The following is a 19,484-nucleotide window of genomic DNA, read 5'->3' as shown; positions in this document are numbered from 1 at the left end:
TGTACCACCAGGGAAGTCCAAGATTGTTTTGTAATCTGTGTCTTACAATTCCATTATCAGGAGTTTTGTGTGTCTGTCTCTGCGGCCTCCTTCTTTTACTGTTTCTTCCTCATATTGCTTAATTTCTTTGTGTGTCCTGTTTACTTTCAACTTTGTGATAGGCACCTGGACTATCATTTGTAGAAAGAATTGGAAAACTAGAATGATATCTTCCTGCAGAGAGAACTTTCATTTGCTTCTTGCATGTACCTAGGGATACTCTTAGAGAAGGGAATGGCAGCCCACTCCAGTATTCTTGCCTGGAGAATACCATGGACAGAGGAGCCTGGTGGGCTACAGTCCATAGGGTCACAAAGAGTCGGACATGACTAAGCAACTAAGCATACAAGCATAGGGATGCTCTTTGGCGCTGCTGCTAAGTTGCTTCAGTCGTGTCTGACTCTGTGCAACCCCATAGATGGCAGCCCACCAGGATCCCCCGTCCCTGGGATTCTCCAGGAAGAGCACTGGAGTGGGTTGCCATTTCCTTCTGCAGTGCATGAAAGTGAAAAGTGAAAGTGAAGTCACTTAGTCATGTCATGGACTGCAGCCTACCAGGCTCCGCTGTCCATGGGATTCTCCAGGCAAGAGTACTGGAGTGGGTTGCCATTTCCTTCTCCCTCTTTGGCACTAACCTGATGCAAATTGAGATTCCTTACATGATTGGTGGACAGACTGCAAGCCTGTGAGAAGGCTAATTTATTTCTGGTGAACTGTTACCTTGAAGGGTAACCCTTTGGGTTTCTAGTTTAAAGTGAATGTTAGCTTATGAGAGTTCCCACTTTCGGCAAACCCTTTGCTTTGACTTTAGTTACCTTAGCCCTTGGAGGTTGTGGAAGTGCAGCTCAGGTTTTTGTTTGTTTGTTTGTTTGCCACTGTGTATAACATACTCTGATTTATTCCATTCCATTCTATTCTAATTTTTTTTAAAATACTTGTTGAAGTCCATTGAGTTGATTTCATGACCCCTTAGTGGAGATGCAGCTCAGTTTTGCAGGTGACTCCTTTGGATTGGCAAATTCCCTTAGGCCAGGAGTGACTTTGAATATTAGGTTTACCCCTCTGGGCTCTCATCTTCTAGATTTTGGCTTAACCTTGCCATCGACTTTGGCATTCCCTTTATTAAAATACCCCTGTATTACTTTTTTTAAACATAACTTTTTTTATTTTGTAAATTGTATTTATTTATTTTCTGTTTTGGCTGCACTGTGTGGCATATTGGATTAGTTTGCTGAACTGTGCCCTATGCAGTGGAAGCGTGGAGTCTTAACCACTAGAGGGCCAGGGAAGTCCCATGTTTTGTAAATTTTAAAAATACAAAAAGAGAGAGAATGTATAGTATAATGAGCCCCTGTAGACCCAGCTCGTCTTTATTCCCATCCAGTTTCATACTTTCCCCTGACCCAGTTAGTTTGAAACAAATACCAAATGTTACACAATTTTACATAAATGTTTGATTCTATGTCCCTAAAAGATATGGGCACTTAAATTTTTTTTCTGTTTCTTCTTATTTTTCACAACTTTATTAAGATATAATTCAAATACAGCACAGTTCACCAATTTAAAAGTATACACTTCAGTGGCTTTTAGTATATTCACTGAGCTTTGCATCCATTACCATAATCTGTTTTAGAATATTTTTATTATTCCCAAAAGAAACCCCTTGTCCCTTAGCTATCACACTCCAGTTTCCCTATTCCCTAGACCTAGGCAAACACTCATCTACTTTATATCTATATAGATTTGCTTATTCTGGAAATTCATAAAGATGAACTCATACAATAATATATGGGTTTTTGTGACTAGCTTCTTTCTAATGTTTTCAAGGTTCATCTATGGGTATGCAGTGTGTAAGGATTCCATTTTCTTCATACCTTCCTCAAGATTTGTTATTGTCTGGGTTTTTTTTTTTTTATTCTAGCCATCCTAGAAGCTGTGAAGTAGTATTTCATTGTGGTTTTAATTTGCATTTCCCTGATAGCTATTGATGTGCTTTTTGATTGCTATTGATGTGCATCTTTTCATGTGCTTATTGCCCATTTGTATATTTCCTTTGGAGAAATGTCTATTTATACCTTTGCCCGTTCTTAAATTAGGTTATTTGTCTAAATGGCTTGTAAGACTCATTTCTATAGTCTAAATTCCAGTTGATTATCATATAATTTACAAATTATATATACATATATATATATATATAATTTGCAAAAGTTCTTTCCTAGTCTGTGGGTTTCTTTTCATTTTTTGGTATCTTTTGAAGGACAGAAGTTTTAAATTTTGATGAACTCTTAATTTATTAATTTTTTAGTTTATCACGTGTACTTTTTTTAATGCTTCCTCTTTTCCTTCTCCTTTCAGCCCCTGGCAATGACCAGTCTACTCTCTCTGCTTCTATGAGTTTGATTATTTGAGATGCATAATATGAGTAGTATCTTATAGTATTTGTCCTTCTGTGTTTGACTTATTTCACCTAGCATAATTTCCTTCAAATTTGGTCTCCCAGTAAATTGTGGTGGATAGGGATATTGGTTTTTCCTCATGATGTCTTTGTCTGGTTTTGGTTTCAGGTTAATTCTGGCCTCAAAGAATAAGTTAGGATATATTTTCTCTCCTAATCTTTGGAAAAGTTTGTGAAGGATTGACATTAATTCTTCTTTAAATATTTGGTAAATTTTACCCATGAAGCGATCTGGTCATAGGCATTTTTATTGGGAAGGTTTTTTAAAAAATTAATTTATGTTTTAATTGGAAAATAATTATTTTACAACATTGTGGTGGTTTTTGCCATACATCGACATGAATCAGCCACAGATGCATGTGTCCCCTACTAGTCAACCGCTTTTCTTGTCATAGGTCTATACAGATATTCAATTTTTTGAGTCACTTTCAACATTTATTTTTCTAGAATTTGTCCATTTTATATCATTTATCTAATTTATTGATAATAACTTTTATTTTTAATAATTTCTTTTCTTTTTCATTATGGCTTATTACAGGATATTGAATATAGTTTCCTGTGCTATACAATAGGTTCTTGTTGTTTTGATAATATTTATTTCTATAAAGTTGGTAATGTTTTCCCCCTTTCATTCCTGATTTTGGTAATTTGAATCTTTTCCCTAGTCTAGCCAAAAGTTTGTCAGTGTTGATCTTCTCAAAGAACAAACTTTTAGTGTCATTGATTTTTCTCTACTTAAAAACTAAAAGCTTTAAAAATTGTGATTAAATACATGATATAAAACTTAACCATTTTAAAGTATATAGTTCACTGGCATTAAAATTCTTCATCTTGTAAAACTGTAACTCTGTACTTAATAAACAATAACTCCCTATTCCCTCCTGCCTCCTCACATCAGCCTTTGTAACCTTCATTCTACTTTCAGTCTCTGTGAGTTTGACTGTTCCAGGTAGCTCATATAAGTAGAATCATATGTTTGCTTGCTTCACTTAGTATAATGTCTTCAAGGTTCATCCATGTTATAGCAGTGTTTTGAAATATCCTTTTTAAAGGCTGAATAATATTCCATTGTATGTATACACCACATTTTGTTTATCTGTTTATTCTTTGATGAACATTTAGCTTGCTTCCAGCTTTGGCTGTTGTAAATAATGCTGCTATGAACATGCATGTAAAGTTCTCTCTTCAAGTTCTTATTTTCAATTCCTTTGAATATATACACAGAAGTGGAATTATTGAATCATATGGTAATTGTTTTTTTACTTTGTTGAGGAAACAGCATTCTATTTTCATATGAATTTTACATTCATATCATCAGTGCAGAAGAATTCCAATTTCTCCATATCCTCCTCACCAGTACTTACTATTTCCTAGTTTTTTTCATAATAACCATCTTTTTTAAAATTTAAACTTATTTTCTGTTGGGGTAACAATATTGTGATAGTTTCAGGTGAACAGTGAAGGGATTAAGCTATACATATACATGTATTCTGGAGAAGGCAATGGCACCCCACTCCAGTACTCTTGCCTGGAAAATCCCATGGACAGAGGAGCCTGGTAGGCTGCAGTCCATGGGGTCGCTAAGAGTCGGACACGACTGAGCAACTTCACTTTCCCTTTTCACTTTCGTGCATTGGAGAAGGAAATGGCAACCCACTCCAATGTTCTTGCCTGGAGAATCCCAGGGATGGGGAAGCCTGGTGGGCTGCCGTCTATGGGGTCGCACAGAGTCGGACACGACTGAAGTGACTTAGCAGCAGCATACATGTATCCATTCTCCCCCAAACTCCCCTCCCATCCAGGCTGCCACATAATATTGAGAAAAGTTCCATGTGCTATATAGTAGGTCCTTGTCAGTTATCCATTTTAAATATAGCAATCATAATATCCATCTTAATGTGTATGAAGTGACATCTTATTGTGGCTTTGGTTCACGTCTCCATAATGATTAGTGTTGCAGAGCATCTCTTTATATGTTCATTGGTCATTTGTTTATCTTCTTTGGAGAAATATCTACAAGTCCTTTGCTGTTATTTTAATTGGGTTATTTGATTTTTTGTTTTTGAGTTATAGGAATTCTTTATATAAGAAGTCTGGATATTAATTATTTACAGATATATGATTTGCAAATATTTCCTCCCATTTTGTAGGTTGCCTTTTCATTTTGCTTGACTGCATCCTTTGATGCATAGACGTTTTAAGCATGATATAATGCCATTTGGATATGTATATATGGATATAGATGTAGTCTGTTTTGGCTTGTGCTTTTGGTGTCATACCTAAGAAATCATAAAATCCAGTGTCATAAATCTTTCCCCCTATGGATTTTTCTAATCCATTGAAAAATATAGTTTTCTACAGATATAGAAATCCATATAGTTTTTAGTCTTATGTTTAGATGTTTAGTCCATTTTCTTCCCTTCCTTCAGTTAATTTTTGTATATGGTATAAAGGATCCAACTTCATTCCTTTGCATGTGGAGATGCAGTTTTCCCAGTACCATTTGTTAAAGAGACTGTTCTTTCCCCCAGTGAATGGCCATGACACCTTTGTCAAAGATCATTTGACTATATCCATGATGGTTTATTTCTGAGCTCTCTGTTCATTTACACTTGTCTATATGTCTGTCTTCATGCCAGTAACACATTATTTTATTTTGAAACTTTGTAGTAAGTTTTGAAATCAGGAAGTGTGATATTCTCTCTCTTTATATACTTTTTATTTCTATTATTTCTGCTCTGATCTTTATTATTTCTTTCTTTATTTCTCTGGGTTTAGTTTGCTCTCCTGTTTCTGGTTTCTTGGCAATAAATTAGATTATCAATTTGAGATCTTCATTTTTATTGTAAATATTTACAGCCCTGATTTATCTGCCATGCTAACTAGGAAGGACAAATGGCTTACACTGCTATTCTTATGGAATTTTAGTAGATCTTGTTGAATAAATATTTTTATATTTTTTGTATGTCATTAGGATAATTTCAAGAGACTTTAAATCCTGGGTTTATAAAACCAGTCTTTGCCAACTTTGCCTGTTTTCTGGTGAGTAGTTCCACAGAATTCCTCGTGATCCTATCCTGGAAGTGGAACTCCATGTGGACACTTATCATAGAACAGCCATCTTCCGTTTCTTGAATATCCTTCCAGATGTGTATAGTATATTTCTGTGTAAATGATCTTTTTCAACACTGTACATTATACATACTTTTCCTGTCTCTTGACTTTTTTTTTGACTTAGTATCTTGGCATTTGTTTTGCCTGTGTGTGTGTGTTCTCAGTTGCTCAGTTGTATCCAATTCTGCTACCCTATGGACTGTAGCCTTCAAGGCATCACTGTCCATGGGATTCTCCAGGCAAGAATACTGGAGTGGGTTGCCATTCCCTTCTCCAGGGGATTTTCCCAACCCAGGGATTAAACCTGTGTCTCCTGCTTTGGTAGACAGATTCTTGACCACAGAGCCACAAGAGAATCCCTTTTGTTTCATATTTGTACATAAAGGACTGCCTCATTCTTTTTGTTGTCTCTGTAGTATTTCATTGTATGGATGTAGTACAAGTTAAGCATATAACTTATAAATTGAGTTTTTGAGTTATTTCCAATCATTATTAAATTATACTCTAATGAATATGTTTGAACTGTATAAATTATTTCATACATGTGCAAGTGTGTCTGTTGGATAAAATTGCTGCACATGGAATTGACTTCAAAGGGTGTATCTTTGTAATTTTGTTCAGTTCAGTTCAGTCACTCAGTCTTGTCCGACTCTTTGCAGTCTCATGAATTGCAGCATGCCAGGCCTCACTGTCCATCACCAACTCCTGGAGTTCACTCAGACTCACGTCCATTGAGTCAGTGATGCCATCCAGCCATCTCATCCTCTGTCATCCCCTTCTCCTCCTGCTCTCAATCCCTCCCAGCATCAGAGTCTTTTGCAATGAGTCAGCTCTTCGCATGAGGTGGCCAAAGTACTGGAGTTTCATCTTTAGCATCATTCCTTCCAAAGAAATCCCAGGGCTGATCTCCTTCAGAATGGACTGGTTGGATCTCCTTGCAGTCCAAGGGACTCTCAAGAGTCTTCTCCAACACCACAGTTCAAAAACATGAATTCTTCGACACTCAGTTTTCTTCACAGTCCAACTCTCACATCCATACATGACTACTGGAAAAACCATAGCCTTGACTAGATGGACCTTTGTTGGCAAAGTAGTGTCTCTGCTTTTGAATATGCTATCTAGGTTGGTCGTAACTTTCCTTCCAAGGAGTAAGCGTCTTTTAATTTCATGGCTGCAGTCATCAACTGCAGTGATTTTGGAACCCCCAAGAATAAAGTCTGACACTGTTTCCACTGTTTCCTCATCTATTTCCCATGAAGTGATGGGACCAGATGCCATGATCTTAGTTTTCTGAATGTTGAGCTTTAAGCCAACTTTTTCACTCTCCTCTTTCACTTTCATCAAGAGGCTTTTGAGTTCTTCTTCACTTTCTGCCATAAGCGTGGTGTCATCTGCGTATCTCAGGTTACTGATATTTCTCCCGGCAGTCTTGACTCCAGCTTGTGTTTCTTCCAGCCCAGTGTTTCTCATGATGTACTCTGCATGTAAGTTAAATAAGCAGGGTGACAATATATAGCCTTGACATACTCCTTTTCCTATTTGGAACCAGTCTATTGTTCCATGTCCAGTTCTAACTGTTGCTTACTGACCTGCATATAGGTTGTTCAAGAGGCAGGTCAGGTGGTCTGGTATTCCCATCTCTTTCAGAATTTTCCACAGTTTATTGTGATCCACACAGTCAAAGGCTTTGGCATAGTCAATAAAGCAGAAATAGATGTTTTTCTGGAACTCTCTTGCTTTTTCCATGATCCAGCAGATTTTGGCAATTTGATCTCTGGTTCCTCTGCCTTTTCTAAAACCAGCTTGAACATCTGGAAGTTCACAGTTCACGTATTGCTGAAGCTTGGCTTGGAGAATTTTGAGCATTACTTTACTAGCGTGTGAGATGAGTGCAATTGTGTGGTAGTTTGAGCATTCTTTGGCATTGCCTTTCTTTGGGATTAGAATGAAAACTGACCTTTTCCAGTCCTGTGGCCGCTGCTGAGTTTTCCAAATTTGTTGGCATATTGAGTGCTGCACTTTCACAGCATCATCTTTTAGGATTTGAAATAGCTCAACTGGAATTCCATCACCTCCACTAGCTTTATTTGTAGTGATGCTTTCTGAGGCCCACTTGACTTCACATTCCAGGATGTCTGGCTCTAGGTGAGTGAGCACATCACTGTGATTATCTTGGTCATGAAGATCTTTTTGTACAGTTCTTCTGTGTATTCTTGTCACCTCTTCTTAATATCTTCTGCTTCTGTTAAGTCCATACCATTTCTGTCCTTTATTGAGCCCTTCTTTGCATGAAATGTTCCCTTCCTATCTCTAATTTTCTTGAAGAGATCTCCAGTCTTTCCCATTCTGTTGTTTTCCTCTATTTCTTTGCATTGATCGCTGAGGAAGGCTTTCTTATCTCTCCGTGCTATTCTTTGGAACTCTGCATTCAGGTGCTTATATCTTTCTTTTTCTCCTTTGCTTTTCGCTTCCCTTCTTTTCACAGCTATGTGTAAGGCCTCCCCAGAGAGCCATTTTGCTTTTTTGCATTTCTTTTTCTTGGGGATGGTCTTGATCCCTGTCTCCTGTACAAAGTCACGAACCTCAGTCCATAGTTCATCAGGCACTGTATCTATTAGATCTAGTCCCTTAAATCTGTTTCTCACTTCCACTGTATAATCATAAGGGATTTGTTTTAGGTCATACCTGATGGTCTAGGTTTTCCCTACTTTCTTCAATTTAAGTCTGAATTTGGCAATAAGGAGTTGATCTGAGCCACAGTCAGCTCCTGGTCTTGTTTTTGCTGACTGTATAGAGCTTCTCCACCTTTGGCTGCAAAGAATATAATCAGTCTGATTTCGGTGTTGATCATCTGGTGATGTCCATGTGTAGAGTTTTGTGTTGTTGGAAGAGGGTGTTTGCTATGACCAGTGCGTTCTCTTGGCAAAACTGTATTAGCCTTTGCCTTGCTTTATTCCGTATTCCAAGGCCAAATTTGCCTGTTACCCCCGGTGTTTCTTGACTTGCTACTTTTGCATTCCCGTCCCCTATAATGAAAAGGACACCTTTTTTGGATGTTAGTTCTAAAAGGTCTTGTAGATCTTCACAAAACTATTCAGCTTCTTCAGCGTTACTGGTTGGGGCATAGACTTGGATTACTGTGATATTGAATGGTTTGCCCTGGAAATGAACAGAGATCATTCTGTCATTTTTGAGATTGCATCCAAGTACTGCATTTCGGACTCTTTTGTTGACCATGATGGCTTCTCCATTTCTTCTAAGGGATTCCTGCCCGCAGTAGTGGATATAATGGTCATCTGAGTTAAATTTCACCCATTCCAGTCCATTTTAGTTTGCTGATTCCTAGAATGTTGACGTTCATTCTTTTCATCTCCTTTTTGACCACTTCCAATTTACCTTGATTCATGGACCTGACATTCCAGGTTCCTATGCAATATTGGTCTTTACAGCATCGGACCTTGCTTCTATCACCAGTCACATCCACAGCTGGGTATTGTTTTTGCTTTGGCTCCATCCTTTCATTCTTTCCGGAGTTATTTCTCCACTGATCTCCAGTAGCATATTGGGCACCTACTGACCTGGGGAGTTCCTCTTTCAGTATCCTATCATTTTGCCTTTTCATACTGTTCATGGGGTTCTCAAGGCAAGATTACTGGAGTGGTTTGCCATTCCCTTCTCCAGTGGACCACATTCTGTCAGACCTCTCCACCATGGCCCGCCCATCTTGGGTGGCTCCACAGGGCATGGCTTAGTTTCATTGAGTTAGACCAGGCTATGGTCTGTGTGATTAGATTGACTAGTTTTCTGTGATTATGGTTTCAGTGTGTCTGCCCTCTGATGCCCTCTCACAACACCTACCATCTTACTTGGGTTTCTCTTACCATGGACGTGGGATAAGTCTTCATGGCTGCTCCAGCAAAGTGCAGCCACTGCTCCTCACCTTAGACGAGGGGTATCTCCTCACCGCCTCCCCTCCTGACTTTGAACGTGGAGTAGCTCCTCTTGGCCCTCCTGCACCCGTGCAGCCACCACTCCTTGGATGTGGGGTAGCTCCTCCCGGCTGCCTCCCTTGGCCTCAGGCATGGGGTAGCTCCTCCCAGCCACTGCCCCTGACCTCGGATGTGGAGTAGCTCCTCTCAGCCGCTCCTGCACTGTTGCAGCCTGGCACTCTTGGCCGCCCCCCGCCCCGATCTCAGACGTGGGGTAGCTCCTCTCAACCACACTTCTGCGAGGTCCTGCGAGGTCTGTCACAGCCGGCGTGCTTCTTTTGTTAGGTGTTTTGTTAGGTGTAATTTTGTTACGTGTTGTCAAATTGCTTTCAGTAGAAGTTATACCAACTTCAGATCAGATCAGATCATATGAGTTGCTCAGTCATGTCGGACCTTTGCGACCCCATGAATTGCAGCACGCCAGGCCTCCCTGTCCATCACCAACTCCCGGAGTTCACTCAGATTCACATCCATTGAGTCAGTGATGCCATCCAGCTATCTCATCCTCTGTCGTCCCCTTCTCCTCCTGCCCCCAATCCCTCCAAGCATCAGAGTCTTTTCCAATGAGTCAACTCTTCGCATGAGGTGGCCAAAGTACTGGAGTTTCATCTTTAGCATCATTCCTTCCAAAGAAATCCCAGGGCTGATCTCCTTCAGAATGGACTGGTTGGATCTCCTTGCAGTCCAAGGGACTCTCAAGAGTCTTCTCCAACACCACAGTTCAAAAGCATCAGTTCTTCAGCACTCAGCCTTCTTCACAGTCCAACTCTCACATCCATACATGACCACAGGAAAAACCATAGCCTTGACAAGACGGACCTTTGTTGGCAAAGTAATGTCCCTGCTTTTGAATATGCTATCTAGGTTGGTCATAACTTTCCTTCCAAGGAGTAAGGGTCTTTTAATTTCATGGCTGCAGTCACCATCTGTAGTGATTTTGGAGCCCAGAAAAATAAAGTCTGACACTGTTTCCACTGTTCCCCATCTATTTCCCATGAAGTGGTGGGACCAGATGCCATGATCTTAGTTTTCTGAATGTTGAGCTTTAAGCCAACTTTTTCACTCTCCACTTTCACTTTCATCAAGAGGCTTTTGAGTTCCTCTTCACTTTCTGCCATAAGGGTGGTGTCATCTGCGTATCTGAGGTTATTGGTATTTCTCCCGGCAATCTTGATTCCAGTTTGTGTTTCTTCCAGTCCAGCGTTTCTCATGGTGTACTCTGCATATAAGTTAAATAAGCAGAGTGACAGTATACAGCCTTGACGAACTCCTTTTCCTATTTGGAACCAGTCTGTTGTTCCATGTCCACTTCTAACTGTTGCTTCCTGACCTGCATACAGATTTCTCAAGAGGCAGATCAGGTCGTCTGGGATTCCCATCTCTTTCAGAATTTTCCACAGTTTATTGTGATCCACACAGTCAAAGGCTTTGGCATAGTCAATAAAGCAGAAATAGATGTTTACCAACTTACATTACTGCTAACAATAAATGGGAGTCCAGTTGCATCCAGTTCTTACTTGGAATACTACATGATGAATCACAGAATAGAATTAATTTTCTTTAAGTTAGTTCTCTTTTCTTCCCAAACTGTGTGTGTGTGTGTGTGTGTGTGTATGTCTTAATTATAAGATTCAGTCTCTAAAATGGTAAATGCTATCAACTTAGACATAGGTAAGCAAACTTATTTTGGGGGTTCAGGAATTAATATATTCTTTTAAATCAGAAGTGTTTTAAAAAATATTTTAGGAAGGTTGGTTCTTTTTTTTAAGGATAGACTATAATTGCTTTACCGTGTTGTTAGTTTCTTCTGTACAACAAAGTGAATCAGCTATGTGTATACATATATCCCCTCCCTCTTGAACTCCGCCACCACTATCCCTTTCCTCCAGGTCATCACAGAACACTGAGTTGAGCTCCCTGTGCTATACAGCAGGAAGGCTGATCCTTGAAAGTTTAATTCTAACAGCATTGTGCACATTTGGCAAAATGTGTAACTAGCATTTTGTAATTAATGTTTCTGTATGATTCTGAAAATACTGTGCTTTAATGTCAATCTTTCTCTTAAAAGAATACCTTTTGAGCCATGTCACCAACTTACTGCTCATTATCTAATGATTATACCTTTGAGGTGATAAAAATAACCTCTGATACTATGTTAGTGTGATTTAATTCTGACAGTTTTACTTTGCTGAATTATCACATTGTAAATATTTCAAATTGACCATATTTTTAGAGATAATTTAGTAAACTTAATTTGGTCAATCAGTTCTCAGTATCAGAAGAGCTCAAGTTACTCCATGCGTCTGGACATTTGTCAAGCTTATGTTTCAGGAAATTCTGAAGCTCTTGGTTTTCTTATCAATTACTTTTGAACTAATAATTAGATATATCTTTGTTTATTCATTCAACAAATATTAGGTGTCCACTATGCTTTTGACGGGCTTAATCTGCCTACAATGCAGGAGACCCTGGTTTGATTCCTGGGTCGGGAAGATCCCCTGGAGAAGGAATAGGCTACCTACTCCAGTATTCTTGGGCTTCCCTGGTGACTCAGATGGTAAAGAATCTGCCTGCAGTGTGGGAAACCTGGGTTCAATCCCTCGGTTGGGACGATCCCCTGGAGTAGGGCATGGCACCCCACTGCAATATTCTTGCCTGGAGAATCACCACGGACAGAGGAGCCTGGCAGGCTACAGTCCATGTTGTCACAAAGAGACAGACAGGACTGAATGACTAAGCACAGCACAGCACAGCATGCTTTTGACACTAGGAATACAGTGCTTAAGAAGATAAGCTACCGTCTCTGTCCAAATGCAGTTTATTCTAATGAGAACAAGCAAAAAATAAGTAATGAAATAAGTAGATGTAATAATTTTAAACTTTGAGAAATGCCATGAAAGGCATAAACAGGGTGGCGTGAGAGTGTGTGCCTGGGGAGTTGTCAGGGATGAGTGTTCAAAGAGGACCTGTTTGAAGAGGTGACAATTGATCTGAGATTTCTTCTAAAAGATGAGAATAAGCCAACTCTAAAGATAACTAGAAGAAGAGCATTCTAGGCAGTGGGGACAGTACTTAAAGGATTCAGGGGAAAAAAGGAAGGCCAGTGTGACTTAGATTAAGGAACAAGAGGAAGCAACAGTTAGAACTGGACATGGAACAACAGACTGGTTCCAAATAGGAAAAGGAGTACATCAAGGGTGTATATTGTCACCCTGCTTATTTGTAGAGTACAAACTTATATGCAGAGTACATCATGAGAAACGCTAGGCTGGAGGAAGCATAAGCTGGAATCAAGGTTGCCGGGAAAAATATCAATAACCTCAGATATGCAGATGACACCACCATTATGGCAGAAAGCGAAGAAGAACTAAAGAGCCTCTTGATGAAAGTGAAAGAGGAGAGTGAAAAAGTTGGCTTAAAGCTCAACATTCAGAAAACTAAGATCATGGCATCTGGTCCCATCACTTCATGGCAAATAGATGGGGAAAACAGTGGCTGACTTTATTTTTCTGGGCTCTAAAATCACTGCAGATGGTGATTGCAGCCATGAAATTAAAAGACGCTTACTCCTTGGAAGGAAAGTTATGGGCAACCTAGACAGCATATTAAAAAGCAGAGACATTACTTTGTCAACAAGGTCTGTCTAGTCAAGGCTATGGTTTTTCCAGTAGTTGTGTATGGATGTGAGAGTTGGACTAGAAAGAAAGCTTAGCACCAAAGAATTGATGCTTTTGAACTGTGATGTTGGAGAAGACTCTTAAGAGTCCCTTGCAAGGAGATCCAACCTGTCCATTCTAAAGGAGATCAGTCCTGGGTGTTCTTTGGAAGGACTCATGCTAAAGCTGAAACTCCAATACTTTGGCCACTTGATGTGAAGAGCTGACTCATTGGAAAAGACCCTGATGCTGGGAAAGATTGAGGGCAGGAGGAGAAGGGGACAGACAACAGAGGATGAGATGGTTGGATGGCTCAATGGACACGGGTTTGGGTGGACTCCGGGAGTTGGTGATGGACAGGGAGGCCTGGCATGCTGCGGTTCATGGGGTCACAAAGAGTCGGACACGACTGACCAACTGAACTGACTGACTGATAGAAGAACAGGATAGATTATTTTGTTTTTGTGGGGAGGGCAGGTTAAGAATCAAGAATCAATCAGTTAAGTAGGACCTACTTAAGTTTGAGATGCCTGTTAGATATCCAAGAAGTTTAAGTAGGCACCTTGAAACAGGGACCTTTAAAGCTCAAGAGAGGTATTGGAATGCGAGAAATAAGTATGAAATTCATCAGCATGGATGATACTTCATCAGTTCCAAAACTACTTTTTTTTTTTTTTTTTGCTTTTTAACTTTTCAGAGATAAGGGTGCATCTTGTGATTGATGTCAGCCAGGTAGCAATCGTGATAGAGTTGTCATTTGCTGTTTAAGTGTGTACTGGCAGATGGCCAGAATCAGATCTTGCAGATTGGATGGCAGCAGCATGGGGGAGAATTGGAGATGATATTAGAGAACTGTATTAAGCCCTTAAAATCAAATGACTCAAAGTAAGAAGGTAAGGAAGAGCTGGAACCATCCATGTTAGGGACATTTCCTTGAGGCAAGGGCCAAAAGTAGGTTAGCTTTTTGCAGTTGAGACCCAAGCACCGTAGCTTTCTGTTATTTTAAGAAATGCTGCATAATGCACACTCTGGCACAGAGAATGATACTGTGTGAAGATAAACATAGATGTCCACAACCCTCAAGTAAAAAAGTAATTCAGAAGAGTTAGACTCTGAATGTGAAGTTTTAGAAATAACTTTCACCATTTCAAAATTTCACCATTGAATTTTGTTTGCATTTACCATTTCATGTTGGTAAAAATGATATATGTTCAAAATCTGCCTACATCTAAAACTCACTCACTGTAAAATATAAACTTCTAATTGTGTTATACATGGTTTGATTGGCAGAGTTTTTTCTCAGTGAGTCATAAAAAAGATCATTAGAATTGATAGCTTTTCAGTGAAGTACCGTAGGTGATAGTTAAAACCAGAGAATAACTAGCTAGCTCACCTAGCTCTTGAGTTTACATAAAAAATTACAATTTCAGAAATCTACTGTGTACACAGACTGCCTCACCAGACTTCGTCCTCATCCTTCAAAACTCAATTCAGATAATCATATTCCTCAGGAAAAACCTTCTATAACACCTTTCATCTCCACCCGTGACTGAGTCCAGAATTTTTAAAAATGAGGCCATAGATTAACAAAATGGTGCTCACTTTATCTACTGCGATTTTATGTTCTTTCTGTTTGTGCTTCTAGGGAAAAATATGAAAGGTTATAGTGGGTGTTTATTCAAAAGGATTCCAAGAATGTTGGTAGGAATAGAACATAGCAAATGAATCAGACAGTGAAGAGCCATCTTAATTTTCTGGTAATTTCTGCTAACCAAATATTTTCATCCCCATTTCTCTCCATTTCCCTTTTTGTTTGTTTTTTTGTTTTTAAAGGAATGCCCAGAAGAAAGGAAAGTAAACATGAGCTCTATTCGGGTAAGGAAATTTATTTTCATCATGTGCAGGGATAAAGCTCCTATTCCAGTACTCTTGCCTGGAGGGTCCCATGGACAGAGGAACCTAGTAGGCTCCAGTCCATGGAGTTGCTAAGAGTCGGGCACGACTGAGCGACTGCACTTTGACTTTTCACTTTCGTGCATTGGAGAAGGAATTGGCAACCCACTCCAGTATTCTTGCCTGGAGAATCCCAGGGACAGAGGCGCCTGGTAGGCTGCCATCTATGGGGTCGCACAGAGTTGGACATGACTGAAGCGACTTAGCAGCAGCAGCAGCAGCAGGGATAAAGCTTCATTTCATCAAAAGAATTTATACCTTTACTTTCCCCCAAATCCCATGTCTGCTGCCTAGGCAAATTCAAAGTAAAGTATTTGCTTTCTGAATTAATTCCAGTGACTTTTATGTGACTTCATTGGCACATACCCTCTACATAGATAAAACTATTCATAGTTTGACTCTTGCTGTTGTGTCTGTGCATCATCTTATTCTATAATAAATTTGCATGTAGTCAAAGTGTGACTGTAACAAAACCAAACACAGTTGTCTCAGTATAGAAACTCTGCTGTGTACATATTTAATATAGACATTAATGTAATAATGTCTGCTCCTGTGCTGTGTACTTTAGATGTTAAATTCCTAGAGTGCAGGAATGATGACCCATTTCCATTTCACAGTACTTGTTCAGCTGAACAGCTAAATATTTTTGTCAATATAATAAAAGGAATATTTAGCCCTTAAATTTTGGGTATGCTCTAGTTTGACTGTTGCTTTAGTGACTGAGTTTTAGTAAAGAACATGGCTATTCGAGCTTACTCTTGGTATGCACATCCAGGATGCTGGGAACTTTTTCTAGGCAAAGAAGAGGAGGTAGAGAATAAGCAAAGTAAATACCTGATGAGTAATTTTCCCATTTTTGTGCCTGCAGGGGAAGAAATGGAACTGGTATTTGGACTATTTATATTCAGAGGGGTTACACGGCTTGAAACACTTCATAAGAAGTAGTATTCATCGTTCTTCTGTCCCCTGAGCAGAGAGCGTGAACCACCTGATCAACATTTTGTTTTTATGTTTCATGTCACGGATGTTTTAGCATGATATTTTAAAAAGGCTGCTGTTAGCAGTCATGTAATAGAACAGACGTGGTGTTGGGGTCAAGCCAACCTAGGTTTGAATCTCATGTCTGCCACTCACTAGTTTTGAGACTCTGTTCTGAGTTTTTTTGTTTAGTGCCTTAAAATAATAGCAATCATTTATTATTAATATTTCTATTTCTATGAGGCAGAAATTTGGGGAGAGCTTTAACTGGGTGGTTCTGCCTCAGGGTCTTTCCCAAACTTGTAGTCGGGTAGATGGAGGGCTAGAACTCTGGAGGCTGGCTGAGTTAATCTCCCCCTCTTCTTAGAGTCTCAAGGCTTCTTCATGTGGTCTTTCCATGTGGCTCACTTGGGCTTCCTTACAGCATGGTGGCCTCAGGACAACTGGATGCTTCTGTGGTGGCTTGGGGCTCCAGGCAGGCAGATGTCTCAGGGACAAAAAACATCACCTTTTCTGATGCAGCCTTGAAGGTCATGCACTCTCAGTTCCTTCATACTATCTTGGTCACAAGCAAATCACACACTTCCCCAAGTTCACGGGGAGGGGTATTAGACTCCACCTCATGATGGGAAATGGCAGAGTTCTTGAGTAGAGTTGGCAAATTATGACCCTTGGATGAAATCAGGCTCCCTCTCCAAGGCAGTCGTGTCTGGGCATTTACGTCTTGTCTCTGGCTTTGCCACAGTGTTGAAGCTGAGTTTTTGGGACAGATACTCTGTGGTCTGCAAAGCCAAAAATATTTACTGTAAAACTGTTTATAGAAAAGTTTCCTGACCTCTGTTCTAGAAGACCATGTTGGATGAGTGATACTATTTTAGCCACCATTGGCCTCAGGCAAGTTACAAGCCTCTGAATTTTACCAGGGTCTCCAAACCTGGCACCGGAATAGATAACTAAGACATCTGGTTGCCATGGACCACGTGTGTACAAGTGTAGCTTCAGAGTTTATCAGGCCTTTTGCACAGGAGCAGAGGTACACCCGGCTTACTAGCTGCTCATTCTTTGCTGTGGCTGCCATCAGCTTTTGTAAAACTGAGAACAAGGTAAGTATAGCCTTTGACTTTTCATGTAGCAAACTGTTTGCAGGAGTTAACTGCTTTACAAAAAGTTGGCAACCACTTTTAGAACCCCCAGTTGCTAGTTCAGGAGGAGAGTGGACATTGTTTATGCACTTCTTGTAAAAATGAAAATCCATTAACTTTATGATTTATGCTCTCTGACAGCATTGGGTCAAAGGGGCTTTTTTTTCCTTCCTCCACCTGATCAACATTAAATGAATGTTGACAGAAGCAAACTGAGCATATGGGACTAAACTTCCTTGTTGCTGAAGAGATCAAGAGGCTCAACTTGAGTTTCCATACTCGTTTTACCAACAGACTGCTACCTTCAGGGAGTGCGTAAACTGGCTTTCTACCCATGGCTCAGGAGAGCCTCAGTGTGGCTGACGTTATTTCCAGGATCTAGGTTCTTTAGCCCACTAGTGAAAAATGACTTCATCATCAGTCTCTGCCTTACACCAAATTATGCATAAAGAGATATATCCATTATGTGGTGGGATTTTTCACATTTTTGTGAACTATGATTTGCATTTTTATGGAAGAGAGCAGATGATAATATACAGTGGCAGCTAAGCCAGACATATTTATGGAAAATACTCAGCTGCCTCTGAAACCTCTGCGAATGTTGCCCTTTTACTGATTTTGGACAGCCATACCAACACCAAGTTAACAGGATATATTTCTAACTCTAAAAGCTGACTTTAGGTAGTTGGTAGATTCTTGGGCCTTCACTGGTAGTAGAAATTTGATGAGAGAAGGAAAGGGAGAGAACTGTGGGATAATGCACATTCCTGGAGTTTTACCAGTTTGATTTTACGAGACTGCTCTATTTTGTGCATGTGCATGTATGTGTTTATATATATATATATATCCCATTTTTAAATGTTTAGGTTCAAATAAATTAACTGTAACTTATTTTCAGGAATAATTCTGAAGCTTTTTAAAATTTTTATAATAGCTAGAATATCTTGCTGAAAATTTACCACAGAATTTTGCTTCAGTGCTACAGAAAAATTCTCCACCTTTTAATAAAATTTGTATCATTTGAGAGAAATCAGGCTGAATTTACTTTTGTATTTAAGAGCACATTGCAGTTCTTTTTTTCCTGTAAAGCAAAACAACCCTGAACTATATTATTGGAAGGTGTTCAGACTAGAATCCTATGTATTCACTCATTTTTAATTTTATACATATTTACTGAGCTTACCATGTGCTGTGAACTCTTCTGTGTGCTGGTTATATAGTACCTGCTTTTGTGGAATTTACTTCTCCATTGGAGAAGACAGATAATACAGGTTGTAAATAGATGTCTAATATCAGATACTATAAAGAAAAAGCAAAGAATAGGGACAGAAACAAACTGAGTGTATGGGACTAAATTCCTTCCTCATTGGTAGAGGCCCAGTGGCTCATTGAGTTTCCATATTCGCTTCAGCAACAGACTGCCATCTTCAGGGAGTCCTTTAAATTGTCCTTCTATCCATGGTTCAGGAGACCTTCAATGTGGCCAACTTTGATTTGCAGGATCTGGGTTCTTTAGCCAGCAAGTGAAAAATGACTTCATCATCAGACTCTGCCTTCCACCAAATTATACATAAAGAGATATACATGTTTGAGAGGGTTGCAATGTAAGATGCTTAAGGAAGGCCTGTTTGAAGAGGTGACATATGCAGAGGCCCTAATGAAATAAGTGTATGAACCGTGTGAATATTGGGGAAAAGAGCATTCTAGGAAGAGGTAAAGGCAAGTAGAAAGATTTGAAAATGTTAACTTACTTGGTGTTTGAGGAATAGCAGAGGCCAGTAGGGTTACAACCTAGTGATTAAAGGAATGATAAGAAATGAAATGGGAGAAAGCCAGAGAGTAGTTCATGACAATCCTTGTAGCTGGGATGGAGAGCTGAGGAGTGGCATAATTTGACATTGTGGATCACAACAAACTGGAAAATTCTTCAAGAGATGGGAATAACAGACCACCTTACCTGCCTCCTGAGAATGCAGGTCAAGAAGAAGCAACAGTTAGAACTGGACATGGAACAACAGACTGGTTCCAAATTGGGAAAGGAGTACATCAAGGCTATATATTGTCACCCTGTTTATTTAACTTACATGCAGGGTACATCATGCAAAATACCAGGCTGGATGAAGCACAACCTGGAATCAAGATTGTTGGGAGAAATATC

The 19,484-nt window shown here is 39.6% G+C and overlaps 1 protein-coding gene across 1 annotated transcript in view; it reads left to right on the top strand.

The window, feature by feature from the left end:
• Window positions 1-18,356, top strand: part of CENPI (centromere protein I) — a 68,162-nt gene extending 49,806 nt beyond the window's left edge. Inside the window, exons 20-21 of the mRNA XM_005901017.3 lie at window positions 15,087-15,128; window positions 16,075-18,356. Coding sequence (XP_005901079.1) covers window positions 15,087-15,128; window positions 16,075-16,176 — 144 coding nt within the window. The 3' untranslated portion in view covers window positions 16,177-18,356. The remainder of the gene's footprint in view (window positions 1-15,086; window positions 15,129-16,074) is intronic.
• Window positions 18,357-19,484: the final 1,128 nt, after the last annotated feature.

This window comes from Bos mutus, chromosome X (genome assembly GCF_027580195.1).
Source record: "Bos mutus isolate GX-2022 chromosome X, NWIPB_WYAK_1.1, whole genome shotgun sequence".
Lineage (NCBI taxonomy): Eukaryota > Metazoa > Chordata > Mammalia > Artiodactyla > Bovidae > Bos > Bos mutus.
This window is presented reverse-complemented; position numbering and strand designations above follow the sequence as displayed.